Consider the following 26,336-nt stretch of genomic DNA (forward strand, 5'->3'; position numbering starts at 1 on the left):
CAGAAGGAAGTATTATGTTTTATTTTCTTACTCAAAAACTTTGTTCTTCAATGACTTTATTCATTCTGTCTGGATTACTCAGTGTTCACTTTCTTTGCTAATGGAAGGGTTCGAATAACAACATGCCCTTTCTTGTTGGGAAATTTGGCAAACTCAGAAAGGCTGGTATTTAGTTCTTCAGAACGTGTGAACTTTATGGAAGCAAAATAATTTTTTGAACTTTAGGTATTTGTTTTTGTATAGACTGTTATACACAGCTATTTAGTAGTATTGAAGTTGGCAGATTCTTCAAAATGTTTCTGTGTGAATAAAAAATGTCATTTTTAGAGGTATGTTATTTACCTCTATTGTCAGTAGATTTACTGTTCATTTAATAAATGTAAGATCACTTTTCAGTGACCAAATTGGTGACATGTAAAAAACCTGAAAGAATTTCCTAATAATTTTCTGGGAAATAAGGAGGTAGGTAATGGTAGCTACAATTTAAGGTAACGAACCCTTTAAAGAACTGTAAAACTATAACTAGATTTCTTGGGAGATCTGCTTTCTTATCAGATAAAAACAAGAGTACGAATTGCTGTTTACCTTCCTATGATTAATGTTATATTTTCAGAATTTCTCATGTAAACAGCCTTCCAAGTAATATTCAAAATAATTTACATTTCATTTGTCCCACACTGCCTATGAGCCCTCCCACTCTTTCGGCAGTTCCCCAAATGGTTATTTTGAGCAAAGCAGAATGCCTGTGGAGGATGTAGAGCCTTCCCTTAGAAGCTGACAAACAGGTTCTTATGGTGATTTTGGGAGTGCATGCCATTTTTTTTTGAAGGTTTTACTGTTTTCACTTTTGTTTCTGAATTCTTTTAATGCTTTGTTTTTGAAATGAAAGTTTCTCGATTGGTTTCTGGACTTGAGTTAAGTTTATAGCTACCATATTTTGCCACTTTCTGTTTAAGGAGTATTTTAGAAATCTTTTCTTGTCTCAGATAGAGCTAGCCTCAAAGTATCCATGTGGTTTAGAGTATCTCAAAAATCTCACAAATTAGAAAGAAATGAAGTCTGGGGTATGAGTGAGTGATTGAGTGAAAGAGAGAGGGAGAGAGAAGGAGGAGGAAGGCAGGGAGTGGAGTAAAGAGAGAGAGAAAGAGGGAGAGAGGGAGAGAGAGACTGTGTGTACATACATGTTTGTGAAGATATAAACTAGTGTTTAGTTATTTATAATTCAGATTACTAACTAAGCAACCTGTTTACCTGTAGGTATGTATCTCAGCAGAATGATAAAATACAAATGTGTATTAATACATGGTTCTTGCTGTCTTGGTGTTGACCAGTGGGAGAAACAAGATGAGTGAATTAATAGGGCAAGGAAGTATATGATTATTCTAAGTGCCAAATTGATTGGCACAGGCCCAGGAGTATAAGGAGTTCAGGGAACAGAGACAGAAAAATGAAAGCTGAGAAGATTAGTGAGGGCTCCACAGAAGAGATGGGGCTTGATCTCCGCTTGCAAGGATGAGTAGGAAATTCAAAGATGACAGTGACAGGAAAGGGCATCCTGCATGAGGGTGCCATGGTCATGGCATTGAACTGAGTAAAAGCTTTTGTGTTTGGGGAGAAACATTGAGAGGATGCTAGTTGGTTTGGAAGCATGCTATGCTGTTGGAGTAGGGAGCTTACATAGGTTGAATGAGACAGATATTCATATAGATTCTGATTATGAATCAGATTTGTAGACTTTGCTGAAAGTTATGTATTTCAAATTTTAATATTTTCCTTGCTGTGCTTGCCTTTGCCTCACAGAAGTTTCTGAGAGAAGTAAGCAGTGTTAAATGTTTGATGAAAATCTCTGTATTTCAACAAAGGCATAGTATTAATATTTGCAAAAGTTGCTATATAAATAAATACACATGTAAATATGATATTGAACTGGCACATGAGAAAACATAATTAATACAATGAATGTTTTTCCTAGGCCGGACCTGATAGACATGAATACTGTTGCTGTTCAAAGCAACCTTGCAAATTTAGAGCACGCATTTTATGTAGCAGAAAAAATCGGTGTTATAAGACTTCTGGATCCTGAAGGTGAGTTGTTGTCTTGACTAGGTATACACTGGCATGAAAATCTAATTAAGAGTAATCTGTCAGCATTTTGAAATAATTTATATTGCCGCTTTTAGATGTTGATGTCTCCTCTCCTGATGAAAAATCAGTAATAACTTATGTGTCATCTCTCTATGATGCATTTCCCAAAGTCCCTGAAGGTGGTGAAGGGATCGGTGCAAATGTGAGTATTGATTTTGCCATACTGGAAGCTGCTGATTCAGTAATGCCTAGCTGACTGAATTCTTTGATAGTGCTTTTTATAGTTCTTAAATATCAAATATTTTTATAGAATTTGAGTGAATATGCTATTTAACAAACTGATATTGTATGCATTTTAATGGCATCATTCCACTGTTAAAATATAACTCGAAAAATTTGTTCTGTATCATAAAGTAAGCTATTCAGAGTTATATATTCTGTAAATATTAGCTATAAACCACTGAATTTTGGAGATTTTCATTTTTAATTTGCTCCTGTTTTACAACTGCTCTATTTGATGTATATGTATAGGATATCTCACTTTTGAAGTCACTTTCAAGTTTATTAACTCATATGATCCCATGAGATAAGTTGGTTCAGTACTGTTTTTCTGATTTAACGCTGAGACCCAGAGGAAGTTATTTATTTTGCCAAATCGACATAGCTACTTTGTAAGCAGGGCAAGATCTCTGACACATAGCTTTGGACTCTTTATTAGTCCACCATTTGCCAAAGGCTCATGTAATTCAGTTCAGTCATAGTGATCATGTTAACACGTGCTCATGCATTTCTGGAAGAGACAGGAAATCCTGTACGTTTTGCGTTTGGGGATGATCCCCTCATCCTGGGCTTCTCCTCTCCTCCTTGCAGATAGTTTTTAAAAAATTTACTTTGAAGATTCAGGCACTCATCTTGGTGAACTTTCTGTTCTGGCCTCTTCCTTCACCTCAGTATGCTGTCGTTTCTAGGCTTACTTCCATTCTCTCCCTCTTGTTCTCTCCTGCAAAGGTCCCGTTCTACCCTTCTGATCCCTGAGGAGTCTGCTCCCACGCCCGTCCTCTCCTCTGACTCAGTGCCATTCTCCAGTGACTCAGTGTTGAATGTCACTTGAGAATGTTTCCTGTGGCCATTCCTTGCTTTCTCGTCTCACTACCTCTACCCCATTCCTGATTCATCCCTTCACTCTAGAAGCAGGATGATAACTTTCTTACAGTTTTCCATCTCCCATTGTTTTTCTCTTCCCATCAACTCTGCACACTGTTGCCAAATCCGCTTGAAAACTTTCAGTGGTGACATATAACTTTGCAAGATTAAATCCAGTCTAGATATTCTGACATTCTAAATTCTGCATATGTTAATTCCGCTTGCCTACATTTTCTGCTATAACATCTCGGCAAGAACTGTTTGCTGGTAGCCAGGGCATTTCTGTTTCAGAGTCCTGACTCACTTGGGACTCCCCTGTCTTTTATCCATTCCTCTCTGCCCTTTATCAATAATTACTCACAGGGTGTTGCAAAGCTGCTCTGGGACTACTGCTCCCAAAAGCCTTTAGTGACTGTTTCAGGCACATTTATGCTTACCTGATTTTTATCTCAACTCCTAGCATGTGCTACCTGTTTAAGTTATTTCAACACTTAATTAAATACTGCTTTTCATTTTGCTCAACTGTTCATATTATGAATCTCTCTTGCCTCCCTATCTAGACAGTAACTTTTTGATGATAGGTATTATGTCTTCAAGCATTATATTTTTATTACAACACTTAGCACGATGCTTTGAACATAATACACACTCATCAAATACTTAATTGAATATAGCAGTTGACAACCTTTCATTTTCCTCCATTTTTAAAAAGTTTGCTAAATGGATACTTGAATAATCACACCATATACATTTCCTGTAGTTTTTATTCTTATCCAGTTTATTTTGTATTGTATAGCTCTTTTGATTTTTATATATGCAGTGGACTTAGATCTAATGAAGTTGTCAGAGTGGCAACTAACTTGGCTTATGCAAGCTATTATTGCCCTTTCTTGAGCACCTGGCAAGTTCATTGTGGCAGTTTTTCCTGCTGTACTTGGATGCTGCCTCAGAACCCTTCTCAACACAGTGCTGCAGGCAGCTGCTGTCTCTGGATCAGAATTGGCACTCATTAGGCTAGGCTTAGTGGTCAAATGTTGATAGCATACTTTTAAAGCTGTTTATGTGGAAAGGATTGGGACTGGGTGGAAAGTAAGATGACATTTAGCTGGTTATCTGGGTCAGGCTTAAAGACATGCAGATTCACAGAATGACTTCTGACTAAATTGTGTTAGATATGAATATTGTTATCTACAGACATGGAACTTTCTTTCATTTTATTGTTCTAGGATGTAGAAGTCAAATGGATTGAATACCAGAATATGGTGAACTACCTCATCCAGTGGATTAGACACCATCTGACCACAATGTCTGAGAGAACATTTCCTAATAATCCTGTAGAACTAAAGGTCAGCATCATTACAGAAGTGGGACTGACTTGATTAATAAACTTTTAAATAATGCTGTAATAGTTCCGTTATTTTAGAAGCTGAAGAAAAATTACCCTTAGCAAGCCACTAATAAGTAGACATTTTAAAAAATGGCCTCGTTTCCTTATCATACAGAGAAAATAGAAGTAAACATCAGTAATTAAAATGTAATAGCAACGATATCTTAAAGAAATGTATAGTCCCTTAGCTTCGAATTGTGTTTTAAGGTTTGACAGAGTTTCTGGAAGTGACGTTGCCACATTGTTTTTGGTATGCGGGAAACGCATGGAGCCCACCAGATGCCCGGGGTAGAAAGGACTCTGGGAAGCTTGCACGAGTATGACAGTGATTGGGAGTGTGCTGTGGTCGAATCCTGTTAAAAACTGCTCAGAGCCTTCTTTCGTATAGCAATAGGTACATACTGTAGTTTAATATGAATTTGAAAATCCATACCTGACTTCCAGTATAAATGAATTCATGGTTTAGTAAAACATTTGCTACTACCTAAAAACAGATCTAACTCTTTGCAAGATTAGGCAAAGACATTATAGAATTATATTTATTTTATATAAGACATACATATATAAACTTAATCAATGAATTAGTTGTCATATTTTGTATATTATGATTTATAATAGCAAAATAGGCCACTTTTTTTCAAGATATCGATAATGTGATTATTAACAACAAAGTCTGATTCCTTGAATTATACACTTTGTTTCCATGATCAAACTGCAGTCACAAAAACTGGATAACCCGGGTGGGCCATGTTATAGTTACTCATTGTGTTAATGAATCTGCACAGAACATCTGTGGAACCGCTCTTGATTCACATATCACAAGGAGTTTGTCCTTGACACGAAGTTACTTGACATGTGTTGATACGATGCTTTTTAAGTGTTCTAAAGTTGTTTCTATGAAGTCTATGTGAACGTAAACCTTTCCAGGGCAAGAAAGGACCCCCTTCTGTCACCACAGCTACCACAACATTATTTAGCACATATTGGCATTCTGTGCTTATTTACTGATGGATGATCAAAAAAACATTGTTTTGTGTTCAAAACAGTTTTCAGATTTCAAGTTCGAATTATTTTCAAATGGATTCTTATTGTCCAGACACTTAGTTAAATTTCTACTGGCTTTTGATTGATGCAAAATCTTAAAGTTTTGGAAGAAGATTGAGTGAAAGTTGAGTGAGACACCAGATTACTTGCTGGTGTCTATGTTAGGATTTAATACAGGAAAGGAAATATATGTAGGGAATAGCCAACAGAACATTCAATTCTGAATCCTTCAGAAATGTGTCTCTCTGAAGATTTAAAGGAACTTAAAAAAAAAAAAATACCCAGCATGAATCAGGATGAAATAATTAGTAAACACTTATTAAATGTAGAGATGTTTTATCTACATAATTTTTATGAAGGTCTTTTTTAATAAATATAAATAAATTACATGTAAGAGATTTCAAATTAGTATCTGCAAACTAGATAATAATTTAATTATACGGTTCGAACATCTATAATAATAGCAGCAACCAATAGCATCTATCTTTGTTTACTAAGAGATCTGTTTAACTTAGCCAGTGGCCAGATTTTAACTTGGCCAAATTTTAGCCCTATCTGATAAAAATACTATTTTCAAAGCTAGAGCCATGATATGATAAGAACGGGGTCCCCCCACTACCTTTAATGAGACTTGCATCAGATTATTTTTCCAAAAGCTAATTTGCCACAGTTGGAAAATATATCTTTTAAAGGATATGTTTTTTTGTTTGTTTGATGAGAGATTTTTAATAAAACTGTAGTAAACACTGCCATGCTTTATTACTATCCATTGTGGCACATGTTGCATCAGTTGGTGGTTACAGTTTTTAACATCAATAGTTACATCCTCATCAAATCTTATATAACCAGGTCACCAATTAAGCTGGTAATTGGTATAGTCCTTGAGTGTCAGTTTTGTAAAGGAATTCCGCTGAATGCATATGACATAGTAAATAGCTTTCGAAGTAGTAACATTATGCTATAATGAAAACAGGTCTTTGAAGTTTGAGTCTTCATTTATTTATTCTTTTATTTTAGGCACTTTATAATCAGTATTTACAGTTTAAAGAAACAGAAATTCCACCAAAGGAGACAGAAAAATCAAAAATTAAACGCCTATATAAATTATTAGAGGTAAGCAGAAATTTCCTTTGTATTGTCAAGTATAATCTTTGTTATTTATTTATTTATGTATTTATTTGTCTGTTTGTTTTTACATCTTTGCTTTACATTACATTACATTTTTTTTTCTCAAGATTTGGATAGAATTTGGACGCATCAAACTCCTTCAGGGTTATCATCCAAATGATATAGAAAAAGAGTGGGGTAAACTCATTATTGCCATGCTTGAGAGGGAAAAGGCACTTCGTCCAGAAGTAGAAAGGTAAGCTGGACTTATTTCTGCCATTGATATCAGGTGGGGAGGGGTGGTCTCTTTGTTTTCATGGAAAGAACTTGAATTTTAGAATTCGTACCAGCATTTACCTTTTCTATTTCCTTGGCTGTGTGACTTTGGATAAGTCACTTAGTCTTTCTGATCCTCCATTTTTTAATCTAGAGACTCTTCCGAGAGATTTGAGAAGTAAATCCGTGTAGAAAGGTTTAAAAGGACCTGATAGGCTGAGTTAGTGTATAACTCAGAAGGTGGTTACAGTTTTAAAGCCTATCAAAATTACCCATGAGAATTTCTCAGACTAGCTTTCAAAACACCAGAGCCTAAATCTGGAAGCTCGTAGGTCAATAATTAACATATTTTGTTTTTTATATTTTGGTTATGGCTGTCTTTCCATGGGGCAATGGAAACAAGTGTCCTCACTGCCTCTGTTTAAAGGGCAGTGAGGTGGCTTCTAGAAAACAGTAAATGTCGGTTCAAATTCCCTTTTTGGGAACTTCTACAAATGCATTTATTCCATGAAATCATCATTGATTCTTTATCTTCCTCTCTCTTCCACTACACCTGGTTGCCTGGGAAGGTGCCTCAGGAGACGTTTGTTGGATGGATTTGTCTTCATTATAGTCCTTACCTCACAGCCTTAACCTGTAGTACATGGGAATTGTGATCTCTGTTCCTCATTAGCTCTGAGCTGCATAGGGGCTGGGCCTTACAGCGTAAGGCCTTTCTGGTCAGGCATACCTCTCAGGCCTGTCTCACACTATACCCTCCTTGCTATCTGTAGTGCATTCACATTCTGTCTCTCAGGAGCTCTCATGTGCCAAGGTCCCACCCTCCATATTTGGGATCTTGGCAGCTGTCTGTTCCTTTGGCAGGGAAGTCTGTTTTCTTCTCCACCTCTCTCTTTACTCCTAATCATTCCAGAATTGGGCTCCAGTGTTACCTTCTTGAGAAATGTTCCCTGGTCTCCCAGGCTAGTTCAGATGTCTTGGTCATAACTCTTCTATTTACACGTATTGTGCCTTCATAACACTTATCTCGGTTGTAATTTTGTGTTTATTTCTGTAATCGTTTGATTGAGGGTTACCTGTTCCACAGTTATGAGCTCCAAGAATGTGGAGACACTCTTGTTTTTGCCGTCCCTCGTGTTGTCAGTGTTTATAACACAGTGGCCGGCATGCATAGAGGCACTCAGTATACTTATGTTCTTTGTACCCCAAATGTGACGTCAACACTGTCAAAATAGGAAATCATATATATGTTGGTGAAATGAGAGTAAGTCTAACTTGTCGATCCTTTATTAAATTACTGATTACACTCTTGTTAAAGAATATTATATTTACATAACTGGATCATTGCAACCAAAATAAAGTTGAAGTACATGAGATGGACCTTTTATGGGAGAGGCAATTGTGGGTGATTAAAATGAGATATTAAGCTAATCATCTGAAGTAATGGAGAGTATGCCAGAGAAAGGGTATGGAGTAGATTTTTAGACATTAGAATACTAGCTGGATTTTAATATAGGTTAATAAAAGAATGTAGTGTTAAGAGTTCAAGGTCCAAGAATCAGTCAATCCTAGATTAAATTATTAGCTCAGCTTGCAAGCCATGTCATTTTAGACAAGTTTATTAACCTCTTTAAGCCTCAGTTTCCTCATTTGTAAAGAGGAGGTAATAGTATCTACCACATTTGGTGGTTATGAGTATGAGATGAGGTAATATATATAAAATGATTAATTAATTTACTGGCACATAATTGCTTAATAAATGTTAGGTGCATCTGTTATTACTTTGAAATTTTCTGTGTGCTGACTGTGATATGGCACTCTCAAGTTTCTCCTTTCTTGCCTTCTGAAAAGAAAATATCAACCTTCAGATTGGAGAAGCAGCAGTTTGGCTTTGTAGTGTTGGGGGTAGGAAAATATTTAAGAGCTTGTTCGGATAAACGCCTTCAGTTTTCTTGATGTAACAAGTATTTTGTCACTAACTATACATCACAAGCAATAGCTATGTGCATGGGAGTGTGTAAAAGACAAACAAGAAGTTCTTATGTCAGGTAATAGCCTAGAGAACAAACAAGCACAGGTAAATTTGCAAACATTGCATCGATATTCTACTAAGCACATTGGTTTTTAAAAATATAAAGTGACTATATAGGAAGATTGGAAGTAATATTCCTGAGAACCATCCTATTAAGAAGGGTAAATGGATTATTTTCTAATTAATTTAACCTAATAAACTAATGACATGGTAGTTAAAATGGGAATATATGTTATTTCTCATCAAACTCATTTGTTTATATGTGCTTATAAGTGCCAGCTTTTAGCCTTGTGTTATTCAGTGCAGACCTGGCCCTTTACAAAAATCAGGCTATAATTGACTATTTGTGTTCTTTTAGCTGATGATTGCTATTGCAGAACAACTTTTACTAATTGTACTTGGGCTTCAGTGAGGCATCTGAGTTGTTTTTTTAAGTGGTTACATTTGGATGACTCTTGGCGAAAATATTTGGGCAGTCTTTTTCAGTGACGCCCTGATCAGCCTGCCTTGTCTATTCTTGTAGAATTTTAATGCAAGCTACAAAAGGTAAACCTCAGCTAGCAAACCCATGGCTTTAGGCAAGATTCTTTTGAATAGTTATCAGCATGTTATTTGCTGTGTGTTGAATATGCATGTTGCAACATATTTAAGGAGCCAGTAAATCTGTAACATTCAGCTGCCACTTTTCACCGTTAGAAGTACAGGTCTTTGCAGACCTTCTACTTTTTAGTCTACTTCTAATGGCCAAGAAAGAACAACTTTTCAGGAATAAAAATGCACAGTAGTAGTTACAGTTACCATAGCAGTGATTCTGTGTTTAGTAACACTACTAGCACTCGAACCAGTCTTGATTCAAACGAAAATTTTCTCTCTGTTAACTGTGGTCCAACACTGATCAACTCCTGCATTAGCTTCGGCAATGAATCCTTTGATGGATACAGGTATTGAATCCTTGGTGCGGGATTTTGTTTTACTTTTGGTGGGCAGCACTTTTCAGTGATTGTGAACTCTGCGACTTCCGAGGAAAAGGCTTCGTTTTATTTTGTTCCTTCTTTTAGGCTGGAAATGTTGCAGCAGATTGCCAGCCGAGTCCAGAGGGACAGTGTCATCTGTGAAGACAAACTGATACTTGCCCGAAAGGCTCTCCAGTCCGTAAGTTAATTTTAGGAGCTGTTGGGATTGTGGTAGAGGGCTCTGTGCTTTTGGATAAACTAAAACTTTTGCATAACATTTGGTCAATTCTGGGTATTTTTGTCAACTGAAACTTAAAGTTAGTTGAAGATTATGAGCACTATTTGCTCTGTTGAGGGACAGTGAGCAAAAGCAAAGCATGTTTTTGAACCACAAGGGAAAATAGAGAAAACCTAAGTAGGCTTCTGTTACAATAATTCGAGTTTTACATTTGAGACTAGTTTTGAAACGTGGCTTCACAAAATTAATATTGACTTTTTTTGTTAACACAGGATTCTAAAAGATTAGAATCAGGAGTCCAGTTTCAGAATGAAGCAGAAATTGCCGGGTATATACTTGAATGTGAGAACCTTTTACGCCAGCATGTAATTGATGTACAGATTCTTATCGATGGAAAATATTACCAGGCAGATCAGTTGGTACAGAGGTAAGAGTGCTATTTATTCATACTTTGTTCTTTTGTATAACTGTTTTGTGGGCATTCATGATAGGAATGTAGAGTATGGCAATTTTATGAATGTATAAGAAAAATATTTTTTCAGTTTTCTCTTATCCTATTATGAAAATGTTTTATAACAAAATATTGGAAAAAAATATATGTGGATAAAAATATATCTTTGGGAAGTAGGTTTGGGAGTAGAGACGGAACTTTTTAGCTTGTATACTATATATACATACATATATATATATATGTACACATACATACATAAATATATGTGTATGTGTGTGTGTGTATGAAGCAAAAATGGTAAATGATGTCCTGATCCAGTTATTCCACCTTTAAGAAATCTATAGTAATTCTAAAAATAAAATATATAAGTAAATATAGATAAAAAGGCTCTGTTCACATGAGAAATGTTTTATAATAAAAATTTGGAAATACCCTAAATGTCAAATAATAGGAGAATGATCACAATATAGTGTAGTAATTATGTTTCTTATAAATGGTAGTTATAAAGTCTATGTGATAATGAAAGTGCTCATAGTATAAGTCAGTGAAAAAAAAAAGGGTGTAAACTTTTCTCAATATGATTACAATGACTTTTTAAAAAATAGACTTTATTTAGTAGTTTAGATTTAGCAGGGAAATTGAGTGTAAAGTACAGAGAGTTCCCATATGCCTCCTTAATCCCCTTCCCTTATTAACATCTCGCATTAGGGTGATACACTTGTTATAATTGATGAGCCAATATTGAAACATTATTGTTAACTGAAATCCATGGTTTACATTAGAGCTCACTCTTTATGAAAAACGTCTGTTATAGTTTATGCCTTTTGATTTTCTTTTCAGAGTTGCAAAACTGCGCGATGAAATTATGGCCTTAAGGAATGAATGTTCCTCAGTGTACAGCAAAGGACGCATGCTGACGACAGAACAGACAAAGCTCATGATATCAGGAATTACTCAAAGTTTAAACTCAGGATTTGCACAGACCTTAAACCCAAGTCTGAACTCAGGGCTGACCCAGAGTTTAACGCCTTCCCTGACCCCTTCTAGTGTGACATCAGGCCTGTCATCAGGTCTGACTTCCCGCCTGACTCCATCTCTCACACCAGCTTATACACCTGGTTTCCCAGGACTAGTTCCAAATTTTAGTTCAGAAGTAGAGGCAAATTCGTTGCAAACCCTGAAGTTGATGCAGATCCGAAAGCCCCTTCTAAAGTCATCTTTGCTGGATCAGAATTTAACAGAAGAGGAAATCAACATGAAATTTGTTCAGGATCTTTTGAATTGGGTTGATGAAATGCAGGTAAAAAGTGTTTACTTTATCTGAAAATTTCAGTCTTTATTGCTCTCAGTTTTAGTTTTAAACCTAGTATTTTCTGTTTAAAGGTGCAACTGGACCGCACTGAATGGGGATCAGATTTACCAAGTGTTGAAAGCCATTTAGAAAATCATAAAAATGTTCACCGAGCTATTGAAGAATTTGAACCTAGCCTTAAAGAAGCTAAAATCAGTGAGGTATATCAATTTAAAATTTTATATATATTTCATTTGAATTTCCTGATGTTTTGCTCTTTATCTAAAGACCTTGTGACAAGATAATAGATACACTGAGTATGAGTCAAAATTCTCTAAGATTCCTAACCTTGATGTCTTTTTATACCATATTATAGATCCAAATGACGGCACCTCTTAAATTAACTTACACAGAAAAATTGCACAGATTAGAGAATCAGTATGCAAAACTTTTGGTAAGTTGTTTAAAATGTTGTTTCTCTCATCTCTATTTGGCAAAGACATGATTCTTACAGTGATTTTTCTTATAAAGAATACATCCAGAAATCAGGAACGGCACCTTGATACACTCCATAATTTTGTAACTCGTGCAACTAATGAACTTATTTGGTTGAATGAAAAAGAAGAAGAGGAAGTTGCTTATGACTGGAGTGAAAGAAATACCAACATACCTCGGAAAAAAGATTACCATGCTGTAAGTACAACTTTTGTAATTGAATATGAAAGTTGCATTTCAGATTTAGATCTTTATCTAAGACATTTCTGAATTTTTTCTTAATTTAGGAATTAATGAGAGAACTCGAGCAAAAGGAAGAAAATATTAAATCAGTTCAGGAGATAGCAGAGCAGCTACTTCTGGAAAATCACCCAGCCCGATTAACTATTGAGGTAAATCAGGAAGTATAATAGTCATGATTGAAAACTGTCATTTGGTTATTTCCCTTCAGATTCTTTCATTGCTGATAAATTGAAAAATGCAAACTATCAAGTTTTTATTACAACTTGGCTCAAAAATAATATTCTTGACAAATCATATGATTTGTCTTCAGTTCTCTTGCTCTAAGTGTGTCACCCACCCATCGCTTAAAATAAATGTACCTTTGTAACCCCTGTGACCGAAGAGATACATCGCAGTAAATATAAAAGACTTTGACTTTACAAGCTTTTATGTTTTATTTTCTCCGTCATGATTGCGTGACATTGCACAAGTGACGTATCCTTTCCAAGCCTCATTCACTTACCTAAAAAGGGGAAAATTGCTTCTAACCCATAGAGTGTGGTGAGAATGAGAACAATAATGTACTCTTACTACCTAGTATAGGTCTTGGTACATAGTATGTACCAAGAAGTGTTAGTCACTATTCTTTCATTTAATAATTTTATCTATGATCTGGTTTTGTGAGGTGTATTGAAATTCCATACTGGCAAGGAGTCATGGTATTGAGTGCACGTTTCAAATCCAGAAGTGGAAAATTGATGTGGAGTTTATCAGGTTGTCCATGCAGTGGCAGTGGCAGCATCGTATTTAACTTTTAGGCCTGATATATACTAGTTAGGGTTAGTGACTTTCTAAATGTGAAGGTGGCGGGGATTGGGGTTTAAGTGAGGAGCATCAGATATGGAGAGATGTGGTATATTGGCAAAGGGAAAAAAAGTGAAGCTGTGCTTAAAATGTGATGTGCCTCAAACTGTGACAGTTGAGGATATGAATCTGATAGTCTTTGTTCACTGAAATCATCATGACACGAAAGATTAGTAAAATTCTAGGTCTCACTAGGAAGTTTTGGGAATGTTACATTTGACCTTCTTTTATATGAAAATAAGGTTTTGCATCCTCATGAAATGCTGTGTAGGAATGTTAAAGATACAGGAGTAGGAGGAGCAATAGAGAAAGGAAATTAGAATAAGGAAGAGTCTGAATATATTGTTGTACAATAATAAACTAAAAATAGAATATTCCTTAAAGAGATGAAAGCTGTTAGGATTATGATTATATTATATGTTAGGATTATATGATTACAGGTTAAGAATTTTGATGGGAATGGAAAATGTAGATGTGAACCTGATTACTTTTATGTAAAAATGTTAATCTAATTAAAAGTTTCTCGAGGGATAACATTAAGCCTTAGTCATTTTTATGATATCATTGGCCTATTCAGTGTCTTGTGGGTACGTAGATAATAGTATTTCATATTTATATGTAAAATAAACTCATAATCTAACAATGCACGGTATGTCCTTTTATAGCCAATTTACTCAAAGTAGCTTGCTTTGAGGGAGCAGATAATAAGATCATGGTGTGTTGCCAGATTTCCAGTGCTGCCCCGTACATTCCATCAGAAAGCCTGCCTGAGCATAGCTCACTAGGAAAGAATTTTTTCGAGATGAAGAATGACAGGGTTACTTATGATAATCATTAAAGTTTCTAGAGCTCCCTCTTCTGGAAGTCGGTGAATTGCACCTTAAATATAAATGTTCCATGTTTCCCTAATGAATATTGTCTTCTACAATATTTTTGCCCTCATGAAAGATGCACTTTAATAAAGTCTTAAATAAAAATTCAAGGAAACAAATATTTTTAATAAAAAGGCCTAGTATTATAATGATTATAATCCCAGAATTACATTGATATGGGATTGCATTAACTCTTCTGTACTCTCCCCAAATATTTTCCTGGTAAAAACAAATAAATAACCCCTCTCCCCAAAGAGCTTCTGGCCTGGTTTTAGGAGCAAAAACAAAGAGCAAACTACAGAACCATATATTTTGTGTCAAAGGTGTACTTTATAACCCAGTAATATAAAAATCCAGAGAAAAGAAAGATGAAGGGAATGTATCATAAAGGAAAGCATATTTCAAGATTCCACAAAGTTAGAGAAAGGGTTGGTGGGAAAAGGTTAGCTTGTATCCATTTCGAATGTTAAATATGTTTTTATGTCAAAATAGCCAGAGTTAGCGTTTCCCATAAATTTTAAGAAAAAAATAAAAAATTTAAAATTTAAAAGAAATGAACTGAACTAATTTAAAAATTTATATTTAAACTTTTAGGACAGGCTTTGGGCAAATGATAACTCTTAGATTAGAGGGACATTTCACTACCCTGAATAATCTCATTTCAATAATCTCACCATCTATTTAAATAGAGTCTTTTATCCTTTAAAAGCACTGTTGTAGATGTGTGTCATTACTCTCCAGGCAGTGACAATAGCTGTGTTTTATCTTTAAGGCCTACCGAGCGGCAATGCAGACACAGTGGAGCTGGATCTTACAGCTCTGCCAGTGTGTGGAACAGCACATAAAGGAGAATACTGCATATTTTGAGGTATGTGAACGGATTCACAACTTCAACAGATGGCATTGTGATTTCGTCTGATTTACAAAAATGTCCTTGTAATTTATTGTTGCAATACATGTATGTAACATGTAGGGGAAATAAACTGAAATATTTTGTTTGTAGGATATAAGGGATGTATGTCCTATAGGATACATTGAAACATTCTGTTAAGGAGGAAATCTTTTAAAAGAACCCTGAAAGTGTCAGAAAATCTTTATTTTACAAATGTGTCTCTTATAAAGGAAATATTTTCATTACAGAGAGTCATTACAGAGAGCTCTTTTTTTCCCCCTGTTCTTCAGAAGTTTTAAGTTATTCTTCAGATTTCACCCCTGAAGAATTGTTTGGAATGTAATAAACTTTGGACACTTAGTATTCATTCACAGTTATCCAAATTCAAGAGCTCTTGTTTGGTTAAAAGAGGGAGATGGCTATAAAGTTTTATTTTAATTTTATTCTGTTTTCACTTATGAGGAGTATACACAGGGCCCTGGTAATTGAGCTTCATAACTTTGTGCTTTACTGGCATTTAATATACTTTAATTACCAGTTTTTGTCTTCCCCTAGTTTTTCAATGATGCCAAAGAAGCTACTGATTACTTAAGGAATCTGAAAGATGCCATTCAGCGGAAGTACAGCTGTGATAGATCAAGCAGCATTCACAAGCTGGAAGACCTTGTGCAGGAATCAATGGTACTTGTAGGAAAACCTATGAATTTCATTAGTTATGTAAAGTGGGGACTAGATTAGTTTTTATTAAATTTTTATAGGTGCAGAACTTTATATTTTATTGATACTCTTGATCATTCTACCTCATTCAATCAAGCATTTAAACATTGTTTTACTATTTTATGGTAACAAATACAAAAAAAAGTATTTTTTTATGTGATAGCCTTGATATTTTAAAATATTTTAACAATGTTCTGTCTGTGCACGTGTGCATGTGTGTGTGGTCATTCATTCACAAATACTTGTTAAGTACTGTCTATATCCTAGGCACAGTTTTAGGTGCTAGAGATAGAACAGTGAACAAAACAGACAAGCATCTCCACTTGTGGTGCTTATGTGCTAGAGAGGGGAGTAGACATAAACATGATAAATAAGTAGCATATATGTGTATGTTAGATAGTGGTAAAGGCTAAAGAGGAAAAAACAATAAAAGAAAAACAATGGAAGAGAGATTCAAGGCAGGATGGGGAGGGATTGGAAGTTTAGACAGTGTGGTCCAGAAATACTTTTTTGATGAAGTTTTATTTATGTAAAGCCCTAAAACAACAGAGAATACAAATCTTTTACCATTTAAAACCCATCTTATTTATTACTTAGGAAGAGAAAGAAGAACTTTTGCAGTATAAAAGCACAGTGGCAAGCCTGATGGGGAGAGCAAAAACAATAATTCAGTTGAAGCCAAGGAATCCTGACTGTGTACTCAAAACTTCTATTCCGATCAAAGCCATCTGTGACTACAGACAAATTGAGGTACTTGTAACTCCCAGAAACAGACCATATTCTGGCATTATTTATATATTTTTAAAATGAGGTCATATTACTTACTAGTAAAGTTTTCCACCTCAAAAAAACAAAAAAAAATCCTAAGGTTGGGTATGTAAAAAAGATTAGTCAATAGTGACTTCATTTGATTATTCTTTTCTTCATTTAAAACCAGATAACCATTTACAAAGACGACGAATGTGTTTTGGCAAACAATTCTCATCGTGCTAAATGGAAGGTCATTAGCCCTACTGGAAATGAGGCAATGGTCCCCTCCGTGTGCTTTACTGTTCCTCCACCAAACAAAGAAGCAGTTGACTTTGCAAACAGGTTTGTACACAATAGCTGAAAAACAGAGAGCTGGTTTTGGAAGCCCTCTGAAGGTTAAAGAAATAATCAATACTTTGTCAAGGCCCACAAGATCAGAAGGATTTTGAGCTAGTAAACATGGGGTATTTCACGAACAAAAAGAAAAATTGTAACATGTTTTCAGAGGGAGTGAAAAGGCTTAATCTGTGTTTTCTTACACATATTTCAGAATTGAGCAACAGTATCAGAATGTCCTAACTCTTTGGCATGAGACTCACATAAACATGAAGAGTGTAGTATCCTGGCATTATCTCATCAATGAAATTGATAGAATTCGAGCAAGCAATGTGGCTTCGGTAAGTATAAATCTATACATCAACCTAATCTCTCCAAAAATGTGGGGCATCTTGTCACGAGGGGTGGAGTTTCTCTTTGCTATAGAATAGGATAGAGCCCAAAAGATCCATGCTAACAGGCACTCCTTCAATGACTATTCGTTACATACCTGCTATATACCAGGCACTTTCTAAGAATTGGGGAATCTGGAGATCACATATTCATTTCTTACATTTTGATAGAGAGATAAAATATAGTGTTTAGACTTCTATAGATGGGTACAGTTTAATTTCACTTATTAAATTTTATAGTCTTGTTTTTCCTCGTTTTTTAAAACCTTAAATTGTTAATGAAGAAGAATTTAATTCCAAATGGTTCTTCTATTAATGACTGTTAATGTGAAATGGCATATACCCTGAGACTCTAGCTTTAGACCTGTCCCATTTACATTTAACTCTTAGTGTGATAATCACTTAATTATGTGGATCATTTGTTTTCTTTAGATAAAGACAATGTTACCTGGTGAACATCAGCAAGTTCTAAGTAATCTACAGTCTCGTTTTGAAGATTTTCTGGAAGATAGCCAGGAATCCCAAATATTTTCAGGCTCAGATATAACACAACTGGAAAAGGAGGTTAATGTGTGTAAGCAGTATTATCAAGAACTTCTTAAATCTGCAGAAAGAGGTAAAGCATGGGAACCCTTGTCTCCCTACCCTATAATTTAGTCCAGGCTACTTTCTGCTCTTAATGGGAATTTCAGCCTTGGGTATGTTATGTCATTCACCCTGTTATAGGTAGACAGAATTGCTGGAATGTTAAAGACATTTTAAGGTAGGAAGATGCAAGAAGGGATTCATTTATTTCTAAATGATAAATTTATAAAAAGATGCCAGCCAAATAGTATGACAAATGATGAATTCTTAATGCATCTACTTGTCAACATTTTCACTATTTTGCAATAATGTTCAGAATCTTTTCTTTTCAGAAAAGATTCCGTTATTTTTTCATTTACCAAACATGAATTTTTTTAAAAAGACCTTATTTTTCAGAGAAGTTTTAGAGTCACAGCAAAACTGAGAAGAAGGTGCAGAGATTTGCCCTTTATATAAGGGTTAAAGGAAAAGATTTTGTCTAGTTAACTTTCATTAAAAATAAATTTTATTTCAAACTTTTTAGATATTACTTAGACAAAAACTATATTAGCAATATTCTGTTTAAAATTTTTTTAAACATTAACACATTTTTATCTACCTTTCATTTTTAAGGATTTTAATTTATATTTTATAATTGATCTGCAGCTAATATAACTTATTTTTGTGAACATAAAAGATCAATATATTACTTTCCTGGACATAATAAATTAGAAATTGGTATTTCAAATAGCATTAGGGAAATTTTATTAACCTTTTGTAAATTGTAAGGTCACTATTTTAAGGTTTATAACCTTAGGGTTGGTTTGTGATGATGATAACTAGTATTGTTAGTCTGACTTGCTATGTCCTAGTAGTGGTAAAACTGCAATATTAAAACATGAACAAGAGCATCCAAAAGATGGACAACAAGGTGTTTTCTAAACATTATATTTACTTTCACAGAGGAGCAGGAGGAATCAGTTTATAATCTCTACATCTCTGAAGTTAGAAACATTAGACTCCGATTAGAGAGCTGTGAAGATCGGTTGATTAGACAGATCCGAACTCCACTGGAAAGAGACGATTTGCATGAAAGTGTGTTCAGAATCACAGAGCAGGAGGTGAGATTTATAAATATGATGGGGCAAAAATCAACTTAAGATAAATTACTGCCTTAATGACTGTCAACTCCTGTGACTTCTTATATGCTCAACCTTGCGCAGTCGCCACTTTGTGAGGTCTGGTCAGTGATCATAATGGTAAAATGCATGTTTTAAAACTGTTTTAAGAAAGATGCCCCATCCAAAGTAAAAACCTAATACCTATGTTTGTTCTCTGTTTTGTAGAAACTAAAGAAAGAGCTGGAGCGTCTTAAAGATGACTTGGGAACAATCACAAATAAATGCGAAGAATTTTTTAGTCAAGCAGCAACCTCTCCATCAGTTCCGACTTTGCGATCTGAGCTCAGCATGGTCATTCAGAACATGAACCAAGTCTATTCTATGTCTTCCACTTACATAGATAAGTATGTAACCACTGTCTTAGTATGAATTTGCTTCATACAACTGCCATATTTTTTATATATGCTGTTAATTTAAAATACTCATTTTTATGAATATAAGTTTTCACTTTTATTTTTTTCTTAATAACAAATATGTTAAAACATTTCCATGGATATATGATGCATCTTCATGTTAAAAGGGAATGTGCCTCAGAGATTAGAGCATAATGAATAATCATCCCATATTTGCCTATAGTTTTGGTAGCTCTGCTGTAAGATTTTTCTTTTAAGCCTGGTGTAAACAAGATTTGAAAGAAGACCCTCTTATCTTGGAATATCTTGCTAAAATATCACTTGTGGGTTAGGGAATGGGTTGGAGTACATGCTATCTATTAAAATGAGAGTCAGCTGAATATTAATCTTATAGTAAATGTGTCAGCGTTTCACGACAAAGAACACACCATGTCATGCACCGTAATGGTGCTTCGGGACTGCATTATGGGAAAATAAACGTTTACCAATAGAAGGCTATTGTTTAATTCTCTTTATTAGGTTGAAAACTGTTAATTTGGTGTTAAAAAACACTCAAGCTGCAGAAGCCCTTGTAAAATTCTATGAAACTAAACTGTGTGAAGAAGAAGCAGTTATAGCAGACAAGAATAATATTGAGAATCTAATAAGTACTTTAAAGGTATGAGTTTCGCTTTTGGCTACTTTTCAAAATCATACTCTAAAAGTATTTCTCTAGCATTTAGATCTTCAAACATCAACGATTAAATATCTTAATTTTATTATGTTTATATTCATTCCATTTCCTATCTCTGTCACACCATAGCTTACTGCAAATAAGTATGTTCAGGCATTTTTAGTTTGAGGCGAGTACTTCTTTAGTTTGAATCTTCTTAACAGTAGCTTTTTATAATCAATTCATGTTGGCAGCCAGAAGAGTTGAAGTTAAAACTTATGTTATTTCTAATATATTCTTTTGCTGAAAGAGACAGTTATTTTAAAAAATCAAAGAGGTAAGTAGAGGAATTAATCTAAGAAAGGAAAAAGAACTGGTAGTTGTACTCATCTGTATCTGTATTTCTATATATAAAGCACTGAAAGCACTGAGTAAAACTATTGCAAAACAATCATGAAAAGTTATCTCCATAATCTTTAATGCATATATTCATTTTTAAACAATAAATTAGTAGATATTTAAAAATAAGCAATGAGAAAAACTTACTTATGGAATATATTTTGTTTTATTGATATGCAAATTCTATTAGGCTGAACTTTATAAAATTGTCAAGTTTTTTTTAGATCAAAGTACAGTCAAATATTGTTAGTTTCATAAGGTTCAGTCTAATGTCTTATTTTTGGATATGAAAGTTATTCTTTCCTTTATTGGATTTTATCAGTCATTTGTGACTAAATTGTAAAATTAGGTAAATAATGAAGTGTTTTCCCATTTTTATAACTTTCACCAATTAATGTATTTCAGCAATGGAGATCTGAAGTAGATGAAAAGAGAGAGGTATTCCATGCATTGGAGGATGAGTTGCAGAAAGCTAAAGCCATCAGTGATGAAATGTTTAAAACATATAAAGAACGGGATCTTGATTTTGACTGGCACAAAGAAAAAGCAGATCAGTTGGTTGAAAGGTGGCAAAATGTTCATGTTCAGATTGACAACAGGTTAGTATCCTTTTTTGGTTCAGTTTTAGCACAGATTTAATGTCCGTCCTTGTGTTCTAGGTAAAATCTAAACTTAGGCATTTAAAAAAAACATTCATATATATAGTTCATTTCCATATAATTAATTGTGCTAATTGTGCTATAGCTCTGCCTAATTCTGTTTCTTTCTTATATGGTGGATTTATGTAAGATATTTAGCTTCAAAATAAATATTTTCAACTCTTTGTTATTAATACTATTGATACACTCTGGCACTGGTATAGTTAATCTACTTGCTTTTTTTCTGAAGAGAAAAACAACATAGTTTTCTACTTATTATCAACTTAAAATATTCAAACATAATATTCAAATAGTTGAAAATTATTACCAACTTAGAAGACTTAGTAAGAACGTGGATCATGCATTTGATAGGCTGTATGTAGCCATCTATACTAGACCTAAGAGGTGTAAAGAAAGCATAATGATCTGATGTTCATTTTTATTGAAGATACGGGAACTTTGAAATCATTCACCCAGTGAGTAAAATAAAAAAGTAAGAGGAAATGGGATGTTTCTAGGGCTCAGCTTTAAAAAAAAATGAAGTAATATCGTTTCTCATTCATTTTCATGTCTATACTAATGCAAATAAATATATCTCACCTCAAACATAGATCTCATCTCTATAAAACATGTGATATAGGTTTAATTTACTGATTTTAAAATCATAGAAACTGAAGTGTTTAATCACAACTCTCTGTTTCATTGAATTACCTTGTCATTTCAAAAGTGAATCGCTATTTGATTCAAGCTTTGAGCATTCAAGACATGCTGATTAATAATTATTATGGTTAAGTTTCCAATTTTCCTGTTTTTTAGCTTTAGTCTCTCAGACTTGTCCCTGGGATAATCAGTTACACAACCCCAGGAGCAAAATATTTAGATTCAGCCTAAGCCAGTGTGGAATGCCCTTGGAGATGTACCTCAGGGTACTATAGCTTTGATTTTTTTACACATACCTTTATTGTTGTGCTTAATTCATTGTAGTACGGTTATTTTGTCTCTTCCTTCTTCACTGCACCTTTCACCTTCCTAATGGATACTATTGGAAACTGTGACTATTCTGTTATGATTTTCTTAGGTTACGGGACTTAGAAGGCATTGGCAAATCCCTGAAGTACTATAGAGATACCTATCATGCTTTAGATGATTGGATCCAACAAGTTGAAATTACTCAGAGAAAGATTCAAGAAAATCAGCCCGAAAATAGTAAAACCCTAGCCACACAGTTGAATCAACAGAAGGTATGTAAACATAATTCCTTGTACTAAGGTCATGTCTGCATTTGGTCAGTAATGACCCTTATCTTTCTCCTTCAAAGAAAAAGCCAGCAGCTATTTGGAAGGAGGTAGGGAGTAAATCATAAATATTAAAATCCTGCAATCCAAATGTACATCACTTACTTTGATTTCTTGGAAGTCAGTTTTGAAAGCATAAGGAATAGAATGTTGGGGCAGTTTTCAAATGCCTAGTGATAATTTAATCATAGTTATGGAAATTTCTTTGGTGCTCTGCTTGTCACAATAGTTTTGGGGATCCTAAATAAATAAAAATGGTTCGTGGTAGAAAATTGAACAGCCACATTTGACAAAAAGTTCAGTGCTTTGAGATTTTTGTTCTGTCTTGGTGGCCAGTAATTTCCAGCTCTGTTTTGATCAGGAATGGGTGGGGGCCAAGGGCTTTGAGTCTATTTTTGCATAATTCCTATAGAGTTTAGTAATTTCTGCTTTGAAAGCCCCATATGAGTGGGCCACTTATATAGCTTAATCTGTAAGTTTGTGATTTATCCATAAGGCAAATTACATACTACGTGCTAAGGGCTAAGGAGCTGTACTATTAAATCATGTGGATATTTCTTAGTTTCTGAGCATCTTAACTAGTTGAATAGCATAGATTAGAGTTCTTTGTCATTTTTTCTTCTCAATTGTGTGTATTTATAGATGCTGGTGTCCGAAATAGAAATGAAACAGGGCAAAATGGATGAGTGTCAAAAACACGCAGAACAGTACTCAGCTATAGTAAAGGTAAGAAGATTCAGTTACTTGCATTAGATTTAATATTCAAGTATGTGATTCTCCATTGTACCTTTTTAAAACTTTGGAAAGTCATTTCACTCTGTGTTAAAAAGTGGAAACAGAATCTTCATTTGAAACTTTTTACACTTATCTATAATTTTTTGTGATATCTGAGTCACATGAGAACCCCTGGTTCGTTCATTTTCTTCATGTCGCACAGCATGTGCACACATACCCCTCCCCATACACATAAGAGATACAGAACTCTGAAATTCATTTCTTAAATCACTTTGTCTTCTTCCCTCCCTCCCTGCATTAAACAATGCTAGAGTATTTTGTGGAATAACTTCTTAACTTTCCGAGAACTCCTGATTTTTGAAGTCATTGACAATATCTCAGCTTTAGCCATCTGGATCCACAGTTCCATTGCCTAGCTAGAGGAAAGGGAGACTGAATGTCAGTAGCATATTGTACTAATTGTTTCCATGAGTTTCTAAAGAGACTTAGGAACTTTACTGAGCACCCCAAATGTTTCTGATTTTATTACCCCCTTGGAAACATCCCAGGATTGGATAGATTCCTAAAAATGTTGTTTTGCAATATTTTCTTTAAAGTTATTCAGTGAAACTAAGTTCAATTTCTCTGTGTAGAATCCCTATGGAATGAAGCGTTAGTACTTTGCTTTAATTAGTTTAATTTTGTTGATTCCTTTATCCAGGACTACGAATTACAAACAATGACCTACCGGGCCATGGTAGATTCACAGCAAAAATCTCCAGTGAAACGAAGAAGAATGCAGAGCTCTGCAGATCTCATTATTCAAGAGGTAAGAAAAGTGCAATAGAGAAAGGAGAGGGTTTAAAAGAGAGAAACAAATAAATTTTAAAAATTTATTTGTATAGTAAAATATACATAATGGAAAGTTTCCCATTTTAACCATATTTAAGTGTACAATTCAGTGGCATTTAGAACATTTACAATGTTGTGACCACTGTTTGTTTCCAGAACTTTTTCATCATCCCCAAAAGAAACTCTCTACCTGTAATGTTACATTTTTTTAAGGGTTTTTTAAAATAAAAAACCATAGAAAAATCTTTATAATTAATTATTAATTGCAGAGAATAATAAATGTACTTCCTGATTAAATTTAGAAGAGAATTAAGCGTACTTAATATTGTAATCATTATTTAACATTTACCCAGCTCGTTTAAGGCAACTGGAGGTTATGTTTTTATTATTTTTCCCTTACTTGCAGTTCATGGACCTACGGACTCGGTATACTGCTCTGGTCACCCTCATGACACAATATGTTAAATTTGCTGGCGATTCATTGAAGAGGCTGGAAGAGGAAGAGGTAATCAATAATTATGAACAGCTAAGTAAAAAGAAGTATGTAGCTGTCTGGGAAGACAAAAAAGTTTTCATGATAAATTTACGTGTTCGATAGCTGGTATGTAAGTACTAATTTAATTATAAAATTATGGTGAAAAAGTAAAGGCCTAGGAATTTCCAACTGGTTTAAAAAATTTCCTAAAAAAAAAAAAAATTTTTTCCTTTTTACTCGAGGACTCTAATAAGATAGTGTTGATGCCTTTATAAATGGTTGTATTTAAATTATGAAACCTGACACTTTGGCAGAAGTTTTTTCAGTTTCCCAGTTGAAAAGTGTACTTCTTTGAAGTATAGTGACCACTGTTATGATGTCTGTAGATATACTACATAAACACATTTCTTTTATACATTTTAAATTAATTGATATCTTCAGGGATTTAAAACATAAAAGCCATTAATTTAAGAGGTATTTGTACAAAATGATAGTACTTTTTAAGAATTATGGAGTTTTTTTGTTTGTTTTCATTTTTTTTGCCAAAAGGATATGGTATATAGTAAAAAGACTATTTAAGTACCATTCTCATTTGGAGAACTTCTGTGGCTTGGATTCTGCATTTAAAAATATATTCTGAAATAGAAGGAGTAAGGACTTATTTATGAATATATATTGTAATAAAATGCTATTGTATATCATTTTGAAGGGATTATGCTGTGTTCTATTATCTTTATATACTTTCTATTCCTAACCTCAGAACAGACAAAAATAGTAGATTGAATGATAAAATTAGTAAATCGTGGAGCATTAGCCATTTTAAATTATACTGTTGTTAAAATTCTGAAGATGATTATACGTAGCATAACTATTCATATAATGAAAGAACCAAAACAGTAGTAAATGTCTAATAGATGTTACCTTCAGTTTCTAAAAATGTGACTGCTTTTGTAAACTATTTTAGTCTGTTCAGTGTTAACAGTTTTCTGCAACTAAATCGCTAACATAGCTAATTGCAAGTCTTTATAACTAGCTTCCTTTGTGCTTAGAAAGGAGAAGCAGAATATTTTTTACCATCCTAATAATAGGCGTACACCTCTCATCTGTGAAAGAACATCCATAATTTAAAAAAAATTTTTACTTTTTAAGAGATACAATTCCATGTTAAATGGTATGCAAGTCTTTTAAATTGTATGTTTAATAGTTAAATGTAAAATAAAATAATTTAAGTCCTTTTCCTTTCTTATATACCTGATTGCATATATTTGAGCCACTTTGCTCAATTTATCTGATGAGGCAGAATACAAAAGTTGATAGAACCAAACGATAATTCACAAAGCCTGAATATATAAAAATTATGCTCATCATCCTTTGAAATATAAAAGAATTATAGTTAATTGAAAGTCAAAATAATATGGTTTATGGAAGACCATCCAAAGACTATAATTTAAAATAGATTTTAAAAAATGCCTGAATAAAAATTTACCACTTAAGAATCATATTAATGGAATGTCTTGTCAAAGATATGTAGCTCAGTTTCTAGACTCCAAAGAGTGGTGTTTTTGGAACCGAGTCTGTGAAGACCCACATGAAAAACCGTGGTCTGAGAGTGGCATTTTCCATAACAAACATAAAACCAAAGAGGCATGCAACTTAATTTCAGAAG

At 34.1% G+C, this 26,336-nt stretch overlaps 1 protein-coding gene across 4 annotated transcripts in view; it reads left to right on the forward strand.

Moving 5' to 3' along the window:
• The window catches only part of DST (dystonin), a 417,658-nt gene that overhangs the window by 244,134 nt on the left and 147,188 nt on the right, over positions 1-26,336 (forward strand). For 2 of the 4 annotated variants that reach the window (XM_023520357.1, XM_011375009.2), the window contains 26 exons: positions 1,973-2,085; positions 2,181-2,287; positions 4,455-4,574; positions 6,677-6,772; positions 6,895-7,022; positions 10,133-10,226; positions 10,538-10,692; positions 11,557-12,016; positions 12,100-12,228; positions 12,384-12,461; positions 12,539-12,700; positions 12,790-12,894; positions 15,233-15,328; positions 15,908-16,033; positions 16,667-16,819; positions 17,007-17,161; positions 17,370-17,496; positions 17,980-18,163; positions 19,075-19,232; positions 19,458-19,636; positions 20,165-20,303; positions 21,102-21,295; positions 22,413-22,575; positions 23,272-23,355; positions 24,065-24,172; positions 24,602-24,700. In XM_023520357.1, the coding sequence (XP_023376125.1) occupies positions 1,973-2,085; positions 2,181-2,287; positions 4,455-4,574; positions 6,677-6,772; positions 6,895-7,022; positions 10,133-10,226; positions 10,538-10,692; positions 11,557-12,016; positions 12,100-12,228; positions 12,384-12,461; positions 12,539-12,700; positions 12,790-12,894; positions 15,233-15,328; positions 15,908-16,033; positions 16,667-16,819; positions 17,007-17,161; positions 17,370-17,496; positions 17,980-18,163; positions 19,075-19,232; positions 19,458-19,636; positions 20,165-20,303; positions 21,102-21,295; positions 22,413-22,575; positions 23,272-23,355; positions 24,065-24,172; positions 24,602-24,700 (3,712 nt within the window). Of the gene's footprint in view, positions 1-1,972; positions 2,086-2,180; positions 2,288-4,454; positions 4,575-6,676; positions 6,773-6,894; positions 7,023-9,594; positions 10,016-10,132; positions 10,227-10,537; positions 10,693-11,556; positions 12,017-12,099; positions 12,229-12,383; positions 12,462-12,538; positions 12,701-12,789; positions 12,895-15,232; positions 15,329-15,907; positions 16,034-16,666; positions 16,820-17,006; positions 17,162-17,369; positions 17,497-17,979; positions 18,164-19,074; positions 19,233-19,457; positions 19,637-20,164; positions 20,304-21,101; positions 21,296-22,412; positions 22,576-23,271; positions 23,356-24,064; positions 24,173-24,601; positions 24,701-26,336 lie in introns of those variants that run through there. The other 2 variants (XM_011375010.2, XM_011375008.2) reach the window with 2 other exon arrangements.

This window comes from Pteropus vampyrus, unplaced genomic scaffold, assembly GCF_000151845.1.
Source record: "Pteropus vampyrus isolate Shadow unplaced genomic scaffold, Pvam_2.0 Scaffold260, whole genome shotgun sequence".
Taxonomy (NCBI): Eukaryota; Metazoa; Chordata; class Mammalia; order Chiroptera; family Pteropodidae; genus Pteropus; species Pteropus vampyrus.